A 16,468-nucleotide genomic window follows, 5' to 3' on the forward strand; every position below is an offset into this window, starting at 1 on the left:
TCGGCCCCGACGTAGCCACTATATAAAGCGAAACTATTATATGTAATTTTCTATATAGCCCCCCCCCCTCCCCCAATATTAAAATTGTTGTTACAATACTGTTATGTTACTTTCAAATATTGCCTAATCTTACCGTAATAGATAGCATTGTAGCCATCCCACTTGTATTTATATAGTATATAAATATAAGTGCGATGTCTGCAATAAATATATGGGTGTTTGTCTTTACTGGAAACACCATCAAAGCTGCGGTTCTGGAGCATGTAGTTTTCTGCAAAAATAAACCTACTTTGAGAACTCTTCTATAGTCCCCACCGGTACTACTAATTTTGATTTGGAGTTAAAGAAGAGTCTGTTGATCCGTGGGACAAGCCTATTCTCAATAGAAATATTGCGTCTATGCCATTATTTCTATTTTCTGATAATTGACTTCCCCATGGGATAAGTTTATAATCCTATGATATACTAGACTTGTTTACTTAAAAATATATTTTAGTTGTTTGTTTTTGATATATTTGTTTTTGAATAACTAAAAAATACATGCATGCTTTATCAATACAGCTTTAAAGACATCAAGCATAGACCTTTTCTGGCTCTAAAAACCGCGTGGCAGGCAGGAAAAAATGCGGGAGCTTGCTGAAGAAAGGTCTTTTTTAGCCCATTTATTTCTACGGTAACAGTATTAAGGCTTTAAACTATTATCGAGTGTAGATGGATAACTTCTTATTGACATATATTCATGTAAAGTAGTAATAATACCTTCGTGCGAAGAAACAGAATTAAAAGGACCTTACTTTACCTAGCGCCTGCATCTTTTTGCCTCCACGCAATTTTTAAAGCCGAAAGGGCTTACCGCGGAAAATGTAAACATTCAAAAAGGTCTATGGAAAACAGACATTCTCGTCCCCAGACTGTGTTGATATATTCTTCCGCGTTTCTTCTGTAATATACAAGTTCTTCTGTAATATAAACGTTTCGCAAGTGTGTTCATCTTTCTTGACCCTGACTATACTAGAGGAGAAGGAACAGAAGAGTTTCTTTGTGTCAACTATAGGCACAAAATATATATCCTGGGGAGAAACCGGGTCACTGGTAGCCAGGAGACCCAGCGTAATTTTTCTTACCACCGGGAAATCGGAGTAGTTAAGGTGGGGAAAAGAGAGAAACTAATTTTATCAGCTCGGAGAAGAAAGCTTAGTTAACTAGGGTAGGTCAATGGTGAAACATTTGCGTTTGGTTTCGTCTTTTAATTTACAAATCTTATTTTTAAATTGCAAAATGGATGTATTATAATCTTTTCAATTGGACGCAAAGATAGTCTATGTTGATCTGGTTAAGAAAGATATAATGGCAAATATCTCTGACACCGTCAATTTCATATCACATTTTTTTTTTGTTTTGTTTTGTTTACATTATTCCCGCCATTTTTCTTGACTAAACAACCGGCAGCGAAACAGTTTCCGAATTGTGCTTTTGTCCACAACTGGCTTCTGTTTTTGCAGGGTCCGTTCTGTTTGGTTGGCCAGCTAAGCAATCTTGTTTTGGTAATTTTGGTACTTACTTATAGATGAAGTTACTAATGAATCTGTAACTAACTAAAAAGCCTTGCTTTTATATTATTATATAAAATGGGGCAGACACAAAGCACTCCCCAGAGACAACGACAACTCTCCACATCAGATTCAACACTTGATTTTGAATCTGGAAAAAAAACAAAGACTGATGATATTGCGTTCACTGCTTATGGTGCTCCAACTTCCGAAGGTTAGTGTCTTAAACTGTAGGAAAGCAAGGTATTCCTAGCTAGCTATTATACCACTGCAAGATCCAGGTTAACATGCTTAAAACTTTCTGATCAATTTCAAGTTTTTTAGTAGCTAAAATTTTGATTTTTTATGAAGAAATGACTATGCAAATCAACTGCAGTGAAAATATTTCACTGCAGTCAATTATTAGGGTCAAATATTATGGTCAAACTCTTTCAGAATTTAGATGATGAATTCAAATATGTATGCCACTCATTTTCCCCATAAGTTTCTTGTTTCCTTTTTGCCCATATTTTTTTTATGCAAATGGCTCCCATGCTGTTTATGGCAACTTGCAGTTTTGAAAGGCTAGCTTTCCATCAGCTCCATAATCATTGTGCCATGCATAACGCTGTTTGGATGATTAAGGGGTTGGGATTTAATGTTGATGCTATGATCGTGTCAAAATGATACACCTCAAAAGATTAGACGACTAAGGTGTCCTATCTCAAGTAGTAGAGAATATTTTCTACTCTATTTTCCTACTATATTTTATTAAAGTTGTCAATAAAATATTGACTGATTGCAACCCTGCCCCTGCTTTATAACAAGTAATACAATAAGTCCAAGGACATGGGTCCTCTTTTGATTATATAGATGACTTGCTATCTTAATAAATTTTTTGTTTTTATTTTTTGGCAGGCAAAATAAAGCAATTCAATTGGCTAATACTTCTTTTTAGAAGATCTGATTGGTTAAGAAACTCTTTGCCTGTGGAAAAAATGTAAACAAAGCTTATAGTAAGTCATCTATTGGCTGAGTAAAAAATATGTAGAGAAAACATGGTGGCATTTCGGCGACGCGACCAAGAAAAATTGTGATATCTGTAATTACAACATAATGATTAATGGCCCTAAAATAATCAACTTTGACTTGTAAAAAACACTATTTGGGGTTTTAAAAATAATGTCCCAACAACGTTTTGTGTGGCAATATGAGTATGGAAGGTAAACAGGGCAGGCAATTGATAATTGAGTCTAAGCGAAAAACTAATTGACTAAAAAGGTCCTAGGCCACAATGTTACCATAAAAATATGGTATATGTTTGCATCCTCCTACCAACCTTTTCAAAGTACAGAAAACAAGTTGGTAAGTCAAAAAGAACGATTATTTGTCATATCTTTATGAAAAAATTCCTGGTGAGCCTGGGAACAGGATAAATGTCACTTAAAATGTTCTCTACTTAAAATAAATTTTCTGTGTAAAAGAACAGACATGAACATAATAGAACAGAAAATCTGCTGGCCACAGTTTAATCCTAAAGTATACACACTGCAATTTTTACAAAATAAAATAACCTGATTCGCTCACTATTTTGCTACCTGAAGAGAAAAAGATAAATTTGGTTCTACTTTCCCTGAAATTGAGCAGACAATTAAACATTTTAAGTATGCAAGCTCTCAAGCTTTTCTGATCCATTCTGTCTGCCAAAATTTTATACAAAAAATTGGAAAACAACCTTAGATTGTTTATGTTTTGCTAATCGAAAAATCCCTGGAAAAAATATGTTTCTTTAGTGAAATGTTCTTTGGATTCATGTATTGCACTGAACCAATCAATGCCCATAACCTCTTCAACCTTTTACCAGTGCAAGGAAATTTAAAGTTACATATTTAAATTTAGACTCACATCATATCACTCAACGTGTTGTAGATGATGGTGGGGAGGGTTATGTTCCAACAGAAGTTGCCTGTCATAAAATGGAGACTACTGTTCCTGTTGTATTTCATTGGGAATATGGTGGAAAAGAAGTGTATTTGTCTGGTAGTTTTAATGATTGGAAAACAAGAATCCCAATGACTTTTAGGTATAACTAACTTTCATGGACTTTCATATCTTTCAATTTTATTCTTTCTCTATTGTGTGATAAATACAATGCCTTTTTTGCAAGAGCTTTACAAGTCTTTACTAGCCAACACTACTGAATGCTAACCCAAAATTCCACAACTATTACACAGTGTTAAGGAATTTCACGACAATTACATAAAAAACATCACGTAAGGGAAAATTAAAAAATCATACAAGAAAGTTAGTTGCCAATACCGTTTTTTATGGATTCGGAGAAGCTTTGGTTCCGAAATTCATAAGAATTTGTGTTCTGTTTTATAAGCATTATGTTTGCTTTTGTTAGTGGAGGAGAATTTGCAGCCATTATTGAACTTCCGAGAGGTACTCATCAATTTAAATATTTGGTTGATGGAAATTGGATTCATGATCCAAATCAGGTAGTTATTGTTGATTTAAAGTTCAAACTCCTGCTTTTGTTAAAATTCTTTCCTTTGTTTTCTGAGGTCTGTGGTTTGTTCTTCAACAATAACCATAATTTTGTTGTGTTTAAAAGAAGGGTCAGCAATATTTTTTTTTCAGAAGACGATAGACGACACATTCGGCGGCAGAAACAATGTAATAGTTGTAAAAGAATCCGATTTTGATGCAACAGAGGCTTTATTAAAAGACGAATGTGGAAGCAATTTGCAGTCAGTCGCTAGTACTTCATCGTTAAGTATGTTTATCTTTTAAGTCTGTAAACAATCACAAGAATCAACATTTTTTTTTACAAATGTATATAACAATCCTTTGTCCTTTCTTGTGACGCTGGTATAATTATTTCATCCCATCTTACTACTACACAGAAATGATTTTAACATTTTAAGGGATACCAGCAAACTTGTTGTTTAAAGATGGATAAAATGCTTTGGTGTATTGAAATATGAAAGGCTTTAATTAAAGTGTTACGCAAACAAATGTCCAGATTTTATTTCAAACATGCAGACTGATGTTAGATCTGACTTGGTTCTTATTTTCAAAACTTTTTTTTAGGGCATTCACCTCCTGGTTCATATGGACAGTTAATTCCTCCACCTAATGTTACACTCATTCACGATAATTTCAATGCTGCTGTCATCCCACCTTCACTACCGCCCCATCTGTTAAATGTTATCTTAAATAAAGATTCTGTTGATGGTGTAAGTTTGATGTTGAACTCATTTTTTTTTGTTTGGTTTTTACTCAGCTTCAATGTTTTGGAACACTTTTTCACCTTACATAAAGTATTGTCTTTGTGTGTAGATTTTATTTCTTAGGATATGTATATTATAGGGTTTTTCTTGTGTCCTTTTACGTTGTGGAGCAAATTATATTATAATAATTCTGAAAGTGCTTCAATTTAAAAAAAGCCTGTGGTTTTTACTTATATTTTTTTATGAAATATCTTATATTTTATCAGATAAGTTTTTAATTTTTTTGTGAAAAAAAATTAGTTTTACCTCAACTTCTTTCATTTTTTATCGGCTTTATTATTGACCAATTAAATTGCTACTATTTCAATGAATATGCTATTCTAGTAAGCAAACAATAACCTGTCTTGCATTTTCATAATTTGACATGTGCCACTTTTCCGAAGCAAATTAAATAGATGCTTTTCTTATTAAAATATTTAAGCTGAACTTATGAATGTATTGCACTTGTACACACCACAAATCTATTGACCTAAATTTATTTTATAGGAAGATCCTACTTTATTACCGGTCCCAAACCACGTTGCACTTAACCATTTATACGCATTATCTATTAAAGTAAGTAATGCGGCCTGTTTTAGTATTATACTGACATGTATCGGTTTATTTAAGAAACTGTCATATGACCACCGGTGTATAAAAGATGGAGTTAAAATGCCATACTTAATCTAATATAAAAAATACGAGAAAATCACATGAATACGTCTCTCTCTTTGGGCAAAATCCGTTGTGAAGTAAAATTTTGCGTTGTACATGCAAAGGTGTTTGTTGTATGTAAGGGTTTACACTCTTTTTTAGGCCTTTCTCTACCACTCTCATTTATTTTTTGTTCTGATTTCAGGATTCTGTGATGACATTGAGCGCAACACATCGATACAAACGAAAGTACGTGACTACTATCTTATACAAACCAATCAAAGTGAACTGAGAAATTCGAATATTCGACGTTTGTGATGTGTTGGATGTACGTTGTACAACTATAATTATTGACGCAATTACTTTGTGTGAAAATTTCCTGATACGAATTGTACAAAACTTCAGGGTGTGTATTTATGCTGCTATAGATTTTTAATAAACTTTATGAAAACGCCGGTATATATATATGTTAACTTTCGAAATCAACACCGAAATCTGGTTCATACAGTAAAGACTTTGACAATATGTTTGTTTGTTTTTTGATGCAAGGTATGAGATTCGTAACATTAAAAAATGGAAGAAGCGTGTAAGGGTCAACACATCGAAGTCTGAGATTCTAACTATAACACGCTCTTTCTGGTGAAAGTGCGGATGCAAAGTAAACAGCGTAATCTATGTATGTACTTGTTTAATTTTGAAGTTCAAACTTTTCTATTAATTTTATAATTTTAGAATGTTCACTCTGTCGGAAGTGTCAGGAATTTTGAAAATATAAGTTAAAATGCAGGAAAATGTCAGTAAAAATTTTCATTTTAAAAAATGTTAGAAAAAGGTCATGGATTTTAATTTTATATGGTCAATCGAAACTATCTTCATTTTCCAAATATTGACAAGAAATAAATTATAAAAAAATTTACATTATCAAGATAATCTAAAGTGAATCCAAAAATCTAAAATCTAAAAAAATGTCATAAAAATTGAGTGGGCACCCTAATCTAATTTGCATGCTCTAACCAGTCGTTCTGCGTGAAAGAACTAGTATTTTTTAAAAACTATATTTTATAGATCATTCTATGTTTTCTATCTTCTGCTTTATTTTAACATTCGTTCATTTCAATAAATTTTCTGTTTCCAAGCTTCTTACGGTTATTGGACATGTATGCAGGGTTTGTAACTCACTTGAACACACAGAAAAATCTGTCATTTTTCTAGTTTTACTCATGGAGAATGGCACTAATTTTAAAGAAACGCGGGTAATACCAATGTTTCATGAAACCGTAACCGTAATTAATTAACGTGATTTAGGATTTGTATTCTAGTATTATGATTTTTTTAATGAATTATAACCACGTTGTATATTGTTTATATAATCAAAAATGAAAAATAACAACCGCTTTTTTCTCCAGAAACAATTTATTAGTGCATAAATTTATTTTCCAAATCTAATTTTCTTACACACTTTTTTTTTTTGCTTCTTTGAAATCTTATCGCGCCTACTCTAATATTAGAAAATCGTAAAAAAATCAAGAGAACGAGAATAAGTCATGCATGCATTTTACTGCCCAGTTGTTTATTTATTAGGAATTTTTAAACTTTTGAAATTGACCCAAAATTTTACAAGATGTGATAGCGTAAATAATTAATACAACTTTAAATACACACATTGCACTAGCTTTCAAAAATTTTCAAGATTAAGCCATTCACCCCTTTCCCCGAAAAAATAAAAAATCCAAAAAAACATTTGTTTTCTACAACAAATGTACACCTTAATGCCTGTACATAGAAATATTCGGAGTAAATTGAATTGTATTTTTTGTTTTTTCCGTAACTGACATGATAATGTTTTTGATCATCACAAAGCAAATACCAAGGTAACAAGTGCTAGCGAAAAATAGGTAGTTAAAGACATATATACAGCATCGCTTTTAGGTTGAGGAGTTGGTATTGAAACGTCACACATTTTCTTGTAATCACAATTATCCACTATGCTTTTGTATTGGCGATCAAATTCCTGAAAAGTACAGTCGGTAATTGATGAGCAACCGGGAATTTTTGTCAATCTCTCATTCACATATAGTTGAATTTTGTAATCCTTTGTCGAATTGCCGCCATTATTCTTCTTGTAAAGAACAAAGTAGAGATTAGAGGAAAACGGTGCCAAACAACCTCCTCTAAATGTACGGTTCTTGTTTGTAATGTAATTCGACGACGTCATTTTTATTTCGTTTGTATACACGCCGAGCAATGCAAAAAACGGCAACATCGTATCCGAATGACCAGCTCGGAATATTCCACTGAATGAATCCGGTTTTCCGATTTTAGTTTTTATACTGTTATATATGTCGCGGAGCAAAGGGCAGCTACTTTTGTATGACAATTCGTACGCGTTGCTTCGTTTATAGTAATCATCCATGTCTTCATTATACTCGATGACTGACAACTCATCTTGGGTAAACATTGAGCATATTCCGTTCTGTAAGCTACCGTTAAACATTATGATATCCCAAGAACAGACTTTGTACATCATTTTTACTTCATCATAGCTGAGACTCATACCCAACTGCCCAAACTTTGCCTTGATGCTCTTAATAACGCTTTTAACTTCTGGTCCTTCTTCAAATTTTTTCACTTGTTCAAGGGCTGTGTCGTTGTCTTTCACTCGCAAATTATATAACCTACAATTGTCCTGCGCCTTCAAAATAATGTCTTTGTCGCAGGGGTTAACAAGCAAATGTATTGGTTGTAACTTATCCGGCCCCAAGTGACCATGATTTTCAAATATTCCCATGGCAATGGCATCTGCACTTCCTGCTGCGCGAAGAACGCACGTGCTCATGAATTTGTAATTGTAAGTGCTATATGTTTTCGCAAAGACTTCTGGGAACCATTTTCTAATTCTTTTCCCCAAATTATACAAAACTGTTTCTCCTTGTTTAGCCAGCATTTTGTCTTCAATCCCTTTTAATTTTGGTTGCCATGGCAAAGATAAATTTACGTCAGGAGATATGGTTGACTTGAATCTATTTATTTTCTTTGCAAACTCCTTCATTTTTTCGACATCGTCGTTACCAGGGAAACGTTCACCATGTCTAAATACCATGTTTATCTGAACAGCGGTGTAATCAGTCGGTTTGGTAACATCTGCTTTTACTGCAGGTAGCATGTCATATCCTGTTTTCGTGGAGAATTTCGCAGTTTTTCGACAGGTTGCAAACGGATCACCCACAGCAAACTGAAGAACACAAATCACAAAGTTAACCGTAAATATACACAATTTCATTATTATAACTGTTATTTTGTTTTTTAAAAACTTTCATTTAAATGTCCTGCTTTCCTGCTACTCGTATACGTCGCCTTCTCTTTAAAAATAACGAGAGAATGTACGTTTTCTTTTTGTCAATATAATATATTGTTTGTTGTCTCCTCCGCAGTAGTTTTTGTGTTCACTAAGCATCTTTCTAAAAAGGCCTAGGGTAACTATTTACTATTTGAATAAAAGTGGTCCTAAAAGTATTGCAGTTAAGGCGACAAAAAGACAAGCAGCTCAAGAATACGACTTTTTTAATCCAAAATGATTTTTGTGATCTTGTTTCCAGGGTTTCTTTTTAACTTAGCTCTGACATCAAAGTTGAATTTTTTAAATACTTTATAGAATTAAACATATTTACGCCATATCCAAACTCACATTTCAGAATTGGCACAATATAACAACTTCGTCCTCAGGATATTTTCTGCCATGAGTTGAAACTACAGTGAAACCTCTATAGTGGACCTTAAAGAAGTGTAGAGGTAAAAGCTTTAAAGTTAGAATGTGCACAAATTGTCAATATTTAATGCCAATTCGATAACTCGATGGTGTAATTGACAAGTCGGTTCTTTAATTTGGTAACCTGGTCTTGCAAATCAACAAGGACAAGTGGCAATCGAGTCACCAACTCGATATACAGACGTATACGGGTTATAATATAGACTAGCCGTCAACTTGTGGAAAAATACACGGGGTCGCCCGTCCTTTATATATCGCATTTTGTGTTTCCGTAACAAAAAGACAAATAGACGCACGAACAGACAGACGGAATATGGCTATTATTAAAGAGACTAGTCGGTTGCCCTCTGGATAAAGACACGGGGTCGCCTGTCCTTTATGTATCGCATATTTCGTGCTTCCGTAGCGCAACATTTTTCTCGCGTACAAACAGACGGAATACGGCTGTTATTAAAGAAATTTCTTACAAAAACACTTTTTTATGACAATGTCCGCTGTAAAGAGGTCAGTTCCAGAGCATAATACGCATCTGGGCCTTTAAATGACGTCTACATGAAAGTTTGACTGTTATTTCATCCCTGTCCGGTGAAAGTGTTTTTTGTAAAGAGCAGTCGGCTGTAAAAGGTTTCATTTGGATAATTTAAATAAAATAACCTGCGTGGGATTACTATTTATGAGAATTTTGTAAATAGAGAAAAAAAATTTTTGTTAAATATTTAAAGTGCTCCATTTCGTAGAAAACCACATTTTAATAAGTATAACATCCAAATGGCGAAACTACCTACTTTATGTAATAGCATCTCATTAACATCGATTTCTATCACTGTGGATGTCATTTGGTTATTGCTAATAACTGCTCTTTAGTTGTCAAGTCTTATCTATTGCGATCTAAAACAAGATTAGCTACCCCTAAACGCTGTCCGTTCTATTTGCACCAAATCATGATTGAACAAAGAATTCATACGTGAAAGAAGGCAGTGAAACATGCTTCGAAAGGGGTAGCTAATTGATTTTTAAAGGATATGGCTGAAATGTAAAAAAATATCAAAAAAGGTTGTGGCAAAAAGCACTTATCACTAAATGCTGTGCTGAAAATAATAAACAGCACTGGTACTTTGATACAAACCTGTCCTTTTTATTTGCAACACGTCATTAGTCAACAAAAATTTGTTTATATTTTGTGCTAAAGGAAGTCATGTGTCACTGCTCGCGAAGTTTTAGCTAAAAGTCGCATGCCAGTTGGAGATCCTTCTACTCTGCTAACAGACTTTTTGGTATCCTAATTTTAGCGGATACGGATTTTGACTACAGTTTACCAAATAAACACAGAACAACTCTCACGTAGTAAAACATCATCCCGGTTCTGTTGTCTCTTTTTATATATCTGACAGAGAGATTCGTGTCAATGAGCGCAGCGCTGATGAGGTAAAAAAAAAAACCTGGAGACGAGGTCGATGTTTATACGTGTTATTATAACCTTCACTACCACAAAACATTACTGACGTATTACGAAACATTTATTTGTATTCAGATGATGACAATGATGATGATGAAAAAAGACGGGAAATGTAAGTACTGGGGCAGTCGGCCTGTCCCACAGTCGACCTGTCCCAGAACAACTGTGAGACAACTGTGTTAATTTTGGGACAGTATGAGACGGTGTCAATTCTGGGACATCGACCCTCACATTCAGAGACATCGACCATCACCCGTTAATCATCAACTATCGAGGGTATACCTATGTATCGAGGGTATGCGTCGATACATATTTACACACATTCCTCAGACCCAGGACAGAGAGTCTGAGAGTCTCTATGCACATTCGTGAACATCGACGATTGCTCCATGCTACAAGCAAAGAATTAATGGGTGCTGATGTATTACACCAACTGATAAAATTAATTTTCACTACCCATGTTATACGATGCAAGATAGAGGTTTCAAATTAATTAATACAGAAATGAATTTTCATCATTCTCAAACATAATAAAAGAATGAACTCTAAAACTGTCAAAGAATACCGTGAGATTGCCAAGAGTCGTGGAGTTAGAGGATACTACATAAAAAGGCTGATTTCATATCTTTATTAGATATACGATAACGAAATATTACAGAATAATACACTCCGCGTAAGGTTGCATTAGATACAACAACAAATACGGAAGAGATCACAAAAGCGATCAGGGACAAGTTACAGGTTTGTATAATTAATTAATTGATCAGGTACCGGCACCAATACAGGAGCGATTCAAGTGTGTTTATAAGGAGTTTACATATAACCGCTAAAAAACCTAAGAAGCAGATGAGGGACAGGTTGATAATATACATCGCTTATATGAGGAGCAGGAACATGAACATGCACTACGTAAGGCCTTTCAAAGTTTTCGTATTCCTGGTATTGAAAAAGCTGATGTGGATGGGTACATAGCAAAGGTAAAACCTAACGTCAAGACATTGATTAAAATCCATGCGGATCCGGAAAACTTACCTATTAGTGGTGATGACTATATTCAGATGGGTAATGTGTTTAACAGCAACCTTACATAAGTATTTCAAGTAACCTAGATGCGTTTCAAGATAATATGTTGCACAAATTAAAGCATGTGAAGAGTCCTGCACTACAAATAGAGGGTGCTATCGATAGGATCATACACCTAAATGTTGACTTCCATAAGCTTTAATTGACAAGAGGTTGATCATATATGGAGCTACCTAATGACGAATAGTGTTTAAAGTGGTGCATTATCGCAGTCCTACACTATAAGGGGATTCGAAAATCAATAAAATTGGATTGGAAATAAAACAGATAAGTATGAAAAGAACAACCCTGATATCGCCGTAAACGTGTTATGCATCGAGGTAAAAAAGATCAACATCTTACGTCGATCCAAGATTGCTGAGCCGGGAGAATCAAATAAAAGTTGCTGAGCAGCACTGCTAAACCGCCTACAGGCCTTCGATGCAGCCGGATCACACTATGAATATTGAACATAGTATCGTAAAATCAAATTCATTATGCCAAAGGAGAGTGAAAAATGGCTAAAATATACAGATGGTCAGATGCAATTCAAGGTAACATTTGCTATTTGCGCGGACGTTGAGAGTTTCTGCTGGTACCTGTGGATGATGATAATAGATAGACAAAGACAAAGAAAGTGAAAAAGCACTTAGTCCCAGGCTAGTGTACATATAGCGATTCGCCGTGGAAAAGATTGTGTCAAACGGTGTGTGGACCACCTAAAAGATGAGGTGAAGAAATTGTACGTTACGTTCCCTCAACAACCTATGAAGGAGCTCACAGCGAGAGCATAGCGAGGCAACAGCGATCCTGCATACTATCGTAAAGTCCGAGATCATTGCCACTACACAAGGCTCTACCAAGTCCATAACGATTGCAACTTGAAATACAAGATCCCATAGCATATATCTATCATATTCCATAATTTAACTGGGTAAGATGCACATCTTTTATTAGGAAGTTAGTTGAGAAGTTCAACACAGAAGGATATGATGTATAGTAAATAATATGGAAAAGTACATCAGTTTTAATGTAAATGTTAAGGCACCATTAGGAGGTGTAACCAACTCGGATAGGGAGCAGGTCACTAAGAAGATAGAGTTAAGGTTTATCGACAGCTGCAAAATTATGCCATCAAACCTGGATAAGCTACCAAGTGTATATCCATCTAAATATATGAATGGATGGGGACGTTTTAATGAAAAAGTATTACCACTTATAGTAGATTGAATATGGAAGGTACTAGTGTTACATGCACAACAGTCTGGAATATTATGGATGAAAAAACTAGAATTAATGACAAGTCCTGGTAAGTTGATATTTAAAAAAAAGGTATCAGAGAAAGTATTACACAAGCTGTATATCACTATGCAACGGCCAACAATAAGTATATGCGAAAAGAGTATAATCCTGACACCAATATCTCGATGCCAATATACGGCTTGGCTATGATACAAGATCTTCCAACAGATGGTTTGTAAATGTTTCAACAAGACGGAGAAATTTACTACAAAGTGAATGAAAAAGCTAGTGAAATAGGGCAGGCACGTGTACCTGCTGGAGGTACATATAGTTTATTCTGAGTCGCTTTATAATCAACATAATGAATTACATTTCCTAACTGAAAGAATGACAATTGATAGGGTAGAGAAGCTTGTACCAAAACCTTAAGGACAAGCGTACCTATGTGGTGTACATCAAAACACTAAAGGAGGCCCTCAAGCATAATTTTATATGAAAAATGGTTCATATATTCAGTATGACCATAGCTAATGGGTTAAACTTAAGAACAGCAGAATGAGTTTGAGAAGGACTTTTTTAAGTTGCTGAACTGTTCAGGGTTTGGTAAGACGAAGAAACCATTACGACATAATAAAGCTGGTAACAAGCGAACAAGCAAGCCTTGTGGACCTACGTTGGGTAAATTTCTAGCTCCGTTAATGTTGGTAGGTCACAACTTAAATCATGCAGAGTTATCCTGGAAGAAGAAAGATTCAGCGAAGCCTGATGGGAGAAGAGAAGAGGAAGCTTTGACGGAGTAATCTGATGCTTATCAGATAAAATAAAGCATGAACAACAGTACACAACAAGGTGGAGAAGGGCATGTAAAACCTTTCACTCCACTTGGTGAAACACTTTCTCAACACCAAGACTCAGATGATCAGGATGAAATCAAGCAAGCTTGATAAGGTACCACTTGCTAAGAGTGAAAAATGCCCTGATGAAAAGCCTCTACCAGAAGATGGTCTTTCCCTCTTTCTGTTGTTCTATTCTTCGTGCTCCTCCCGAGGAAGAGCACGAGGATCAGAAAAGACATGCAATGGACGCCTACTGGAGCAAGAAAACTTATAGATTATATCATATCATAGCAGAACCTAACATTCGTGTGCTCTACCACCTGGCTGGTCCGCATCGTAGTTTTGTTTCTGAAGAATTGATGCCGATTATTATAAAAGAGTGGTGAAGCTAATTATATAGGTATCCAAAAAGCTTTAGACCTATAACAAGGCTTTTCACACTGCTAATAATAATAGTTGATTACATCAGGCTTCACACTACTCCGTATAAACCTAGTATTTCAACTCCTTAGTAGTTTGTTCGTTATCTTGTATATCATCTTCATTGAATGAGAGTAAAGCTCATTCGGCTCACCTTCCACGGTTTTAGCATTTTTCGCGATATTAGGATTATAGAACACATAGTTCGTTCCACTGTAAGATTTACGCTTCGCAGGACCTACGAAAAGGAGATTATTACATTATTAAGTTTTAGACTCCCAGCAGAATCAAAATCAAACTCTATTTTATATCTTATCTCTAAAGCTATAGAAAATGGAACGGTGCGCGACTATGAATTCGGCTTAATTATGCAAGAAAAACAGCGCTATATAGTGGTAAAGGGACAGATGTTTCAGAGAGTAAAGCGTATTGTCAACAACATCGATGAGAAGGAACGTGTAAAACTCCTTCTGTTATATAATTTTATTTATTTACTCCTATAGATCCAAAATTTATTTTTTAACTAAGCTCCTTCCAGCCATGCAACAACAGCAGCTGGAAGCAATCACAGCCCTAGGAGAGAAATTTTCCACTTCATTTTACAGCCTCCGAGCAGATGTTTTGCTTAACAATGGTAATAATTTCCATGTGGACCACAGTGGAGATAGTTCTCCTGGCCCAAGTCATGGTGCAGATAAGCAAAATGAAGCAAATGCTTCCATATCTGTAGATCACACCAGGTCTAGTGAAAAGAAAAGATTCAGGACTTTATCAGCAGAAACTTCTAATTTGAGTAACGTAGAATCTAGTTCTTCTACTAAAAGGCCTATTAAAACAGATGATGATTCCGTAAGTACATCAGCATACAACCAATTGGAAAATGACTTAATGAAATGTTGGGGCAAGAGAAAAAACACTTGAATAACCTAGACGACGAGGTCTGGTCTGACCTCATTAAGGACTACAACGATGAATATTCCTTTGACACTGAAGTAGCTCCACCTTTAGCGTTTGTGGCTAAACTCATGTGGTCAAAAATGCTTACCAATGAGAAATTAAAAGGCAGAATGGAAAAGGTCCAAATTCCCACTAATTGCAGTTTTTTGTCTGTGAACAGCTGCAATACACCTATATGATTCAATGCAGACAGCAAAAGATCAAATGGCTTAGTATTGCAGAAACTGCAAACCACTATTTCGAAAAGCCAAGTGCATATCTGACAATTGGCAGACCAAATTATTAAGGCACCTAAACAAGGATACTTTCACATTCACTATAGTGATGCATCATCTTTATTCGAAGGTCAGTTGTATCAGCACTCATCGAGTCTTTGCTGTTTCATGAATTTCGCTGCCATCGATTTTATCCAGGATTCCCTGAGAACGATGTTTTCCTAACAACAAGAAAGCTTAAGCCATAGGATCGAGTAGAAAATTATCGTTAGTTTTGTCTCTACTTGTCGCATTGTTACTGCTTTGAATAGTTACGGACAATTTTCCGGATTTAAGGAATGCGGAACAGACCAACCTTAATATTGCGATTCAATCGGATATTTTTTTCTGCGGAAAAGAATTAAATCATTTTTTGTGAACAGGGACGGTAAAGTTTGTTAGACAATAAGATTTTTGTCATTTCGTTTTGTCCCGTTTTGTTTTATTCAAATGAAATGCCAGTTTTTTTAGGTCAAACTCAAAATCATTGACGATAAACATTAGAAACTCTTTTCTCAACTGGCCTAACAAGTTCACATTTTCAAATACACGGGATTACACTTTCGAGATCATCACACGAAAGCTGTGCTAACAACCTTATTTCGTCAATCTCATTCCATCTTAAACGTCTATATAAAAAGTGACAATGAACTATTGGTACAAGGTTGCCATCCTGAATCACATTTCTAACTTCACGTACAAAAACAATCCGCCTGGATTTTTCACGTTGATTCTTGTTTATATACGACATGATGATAGCTGACAAGAAGGTCTGGATACTAGACTGCTAGATTTTAAGGATGACAATAAAAACAAACAAATAAAAAGTAATTTTGATGAGTGATAAGGGTTTTGTAATCCCCTATCCATTTTGTTCACGATAATCCCATTACAAGCAGTCTTTATAACATAATAACAAGGTTAACAGCCTTGGCTATCGTCAGAAGTTTTATATTTTCGTCATAGGCAGACTTTCCCAGTCTTGTTCCCAGTGTACCTTTTCCGGAGACATAAACA

The 16,468-nt window shown here is 35.1% G+C and overlaps 2 protein-coding genes across 3 annotated transcripts; one reads left to right on the forward strand and one right to left on the reverse strand.

Annotated features, from left to right (window-relative positions):
- The first annotated feature begins 1,355 nt into the window (after positions 1–1,355).
- On the forward strand, positions 1,356–6,268 carry LOC130645098 (5'-AMP-activated protein kinase subunit beta-2-like). 2 transcript variants are annotated; one of them, XM_057450962.1, is made up of 7 exons: positions 1,356–1,764; positions 3,429–3,612; positions 3,937–4,030; positions 4,176–4,308; positions 4,626–4,771; positions 5,312–5,380; positions 5,664–6,268. In XM_057450962.1, the coding sequence occupies exons 1-7, from the start codon at positions 1,629–1,631 to the stop codon at positions 5,748–5,750; spliced, it is 849 nt and encodes a 282-aa protein (XP_057306945.1). In that variant the 5' UTR covers positions 1,356–1,628; the 3' UTR covers positions 5,751–6,268. The 2 variants fall into 2 exon arrangements, with proteins under 2 accessions (XP_057306945.1, XP_057306944.1); XM_057450961.1 differs by having other exon boundaries at positions 1,363–1,764; positions 4,173–4,308.
- Positions 6,269–7,000: 732 nt separating this feature from the next.
- LOC130645097 (multiple inositol polyphosphate phosphatase 1-like) lies at positions 7,001–9,777 on the reverse strand. The gene has a single exon (XM_057450960.1). It carries the CDS (start codon positions 8,736–8,738, stop codon positions 7,311–7,313), a length of 1,428 nt encoding a protein of 475 aa, XP_057306943.1. The 5' UTR covers positions 8,739–9,777; the 3' UTR covers positions 7,001–7,310.
- Positions 9,778–16,468: the final 6,691 nt, after the last annotated feature.

The sequence above is a fragment of the Hydractinia symbiolongicarpus genome, chromosome 5 (genome assembly GCF_029227915.1).
Source record: "Hydractinia symbiolongicarpus strain clone_291-10 chromosome 5, HSymV2.1, whole genome shotgun sequence".
NCBI lineage: Eukaryota > Metazoa > Cnidaria > Hydrozoa > Anthoathecata > Hydractiniidae > Hydractinia > Hydractinia symbiolongicarpus.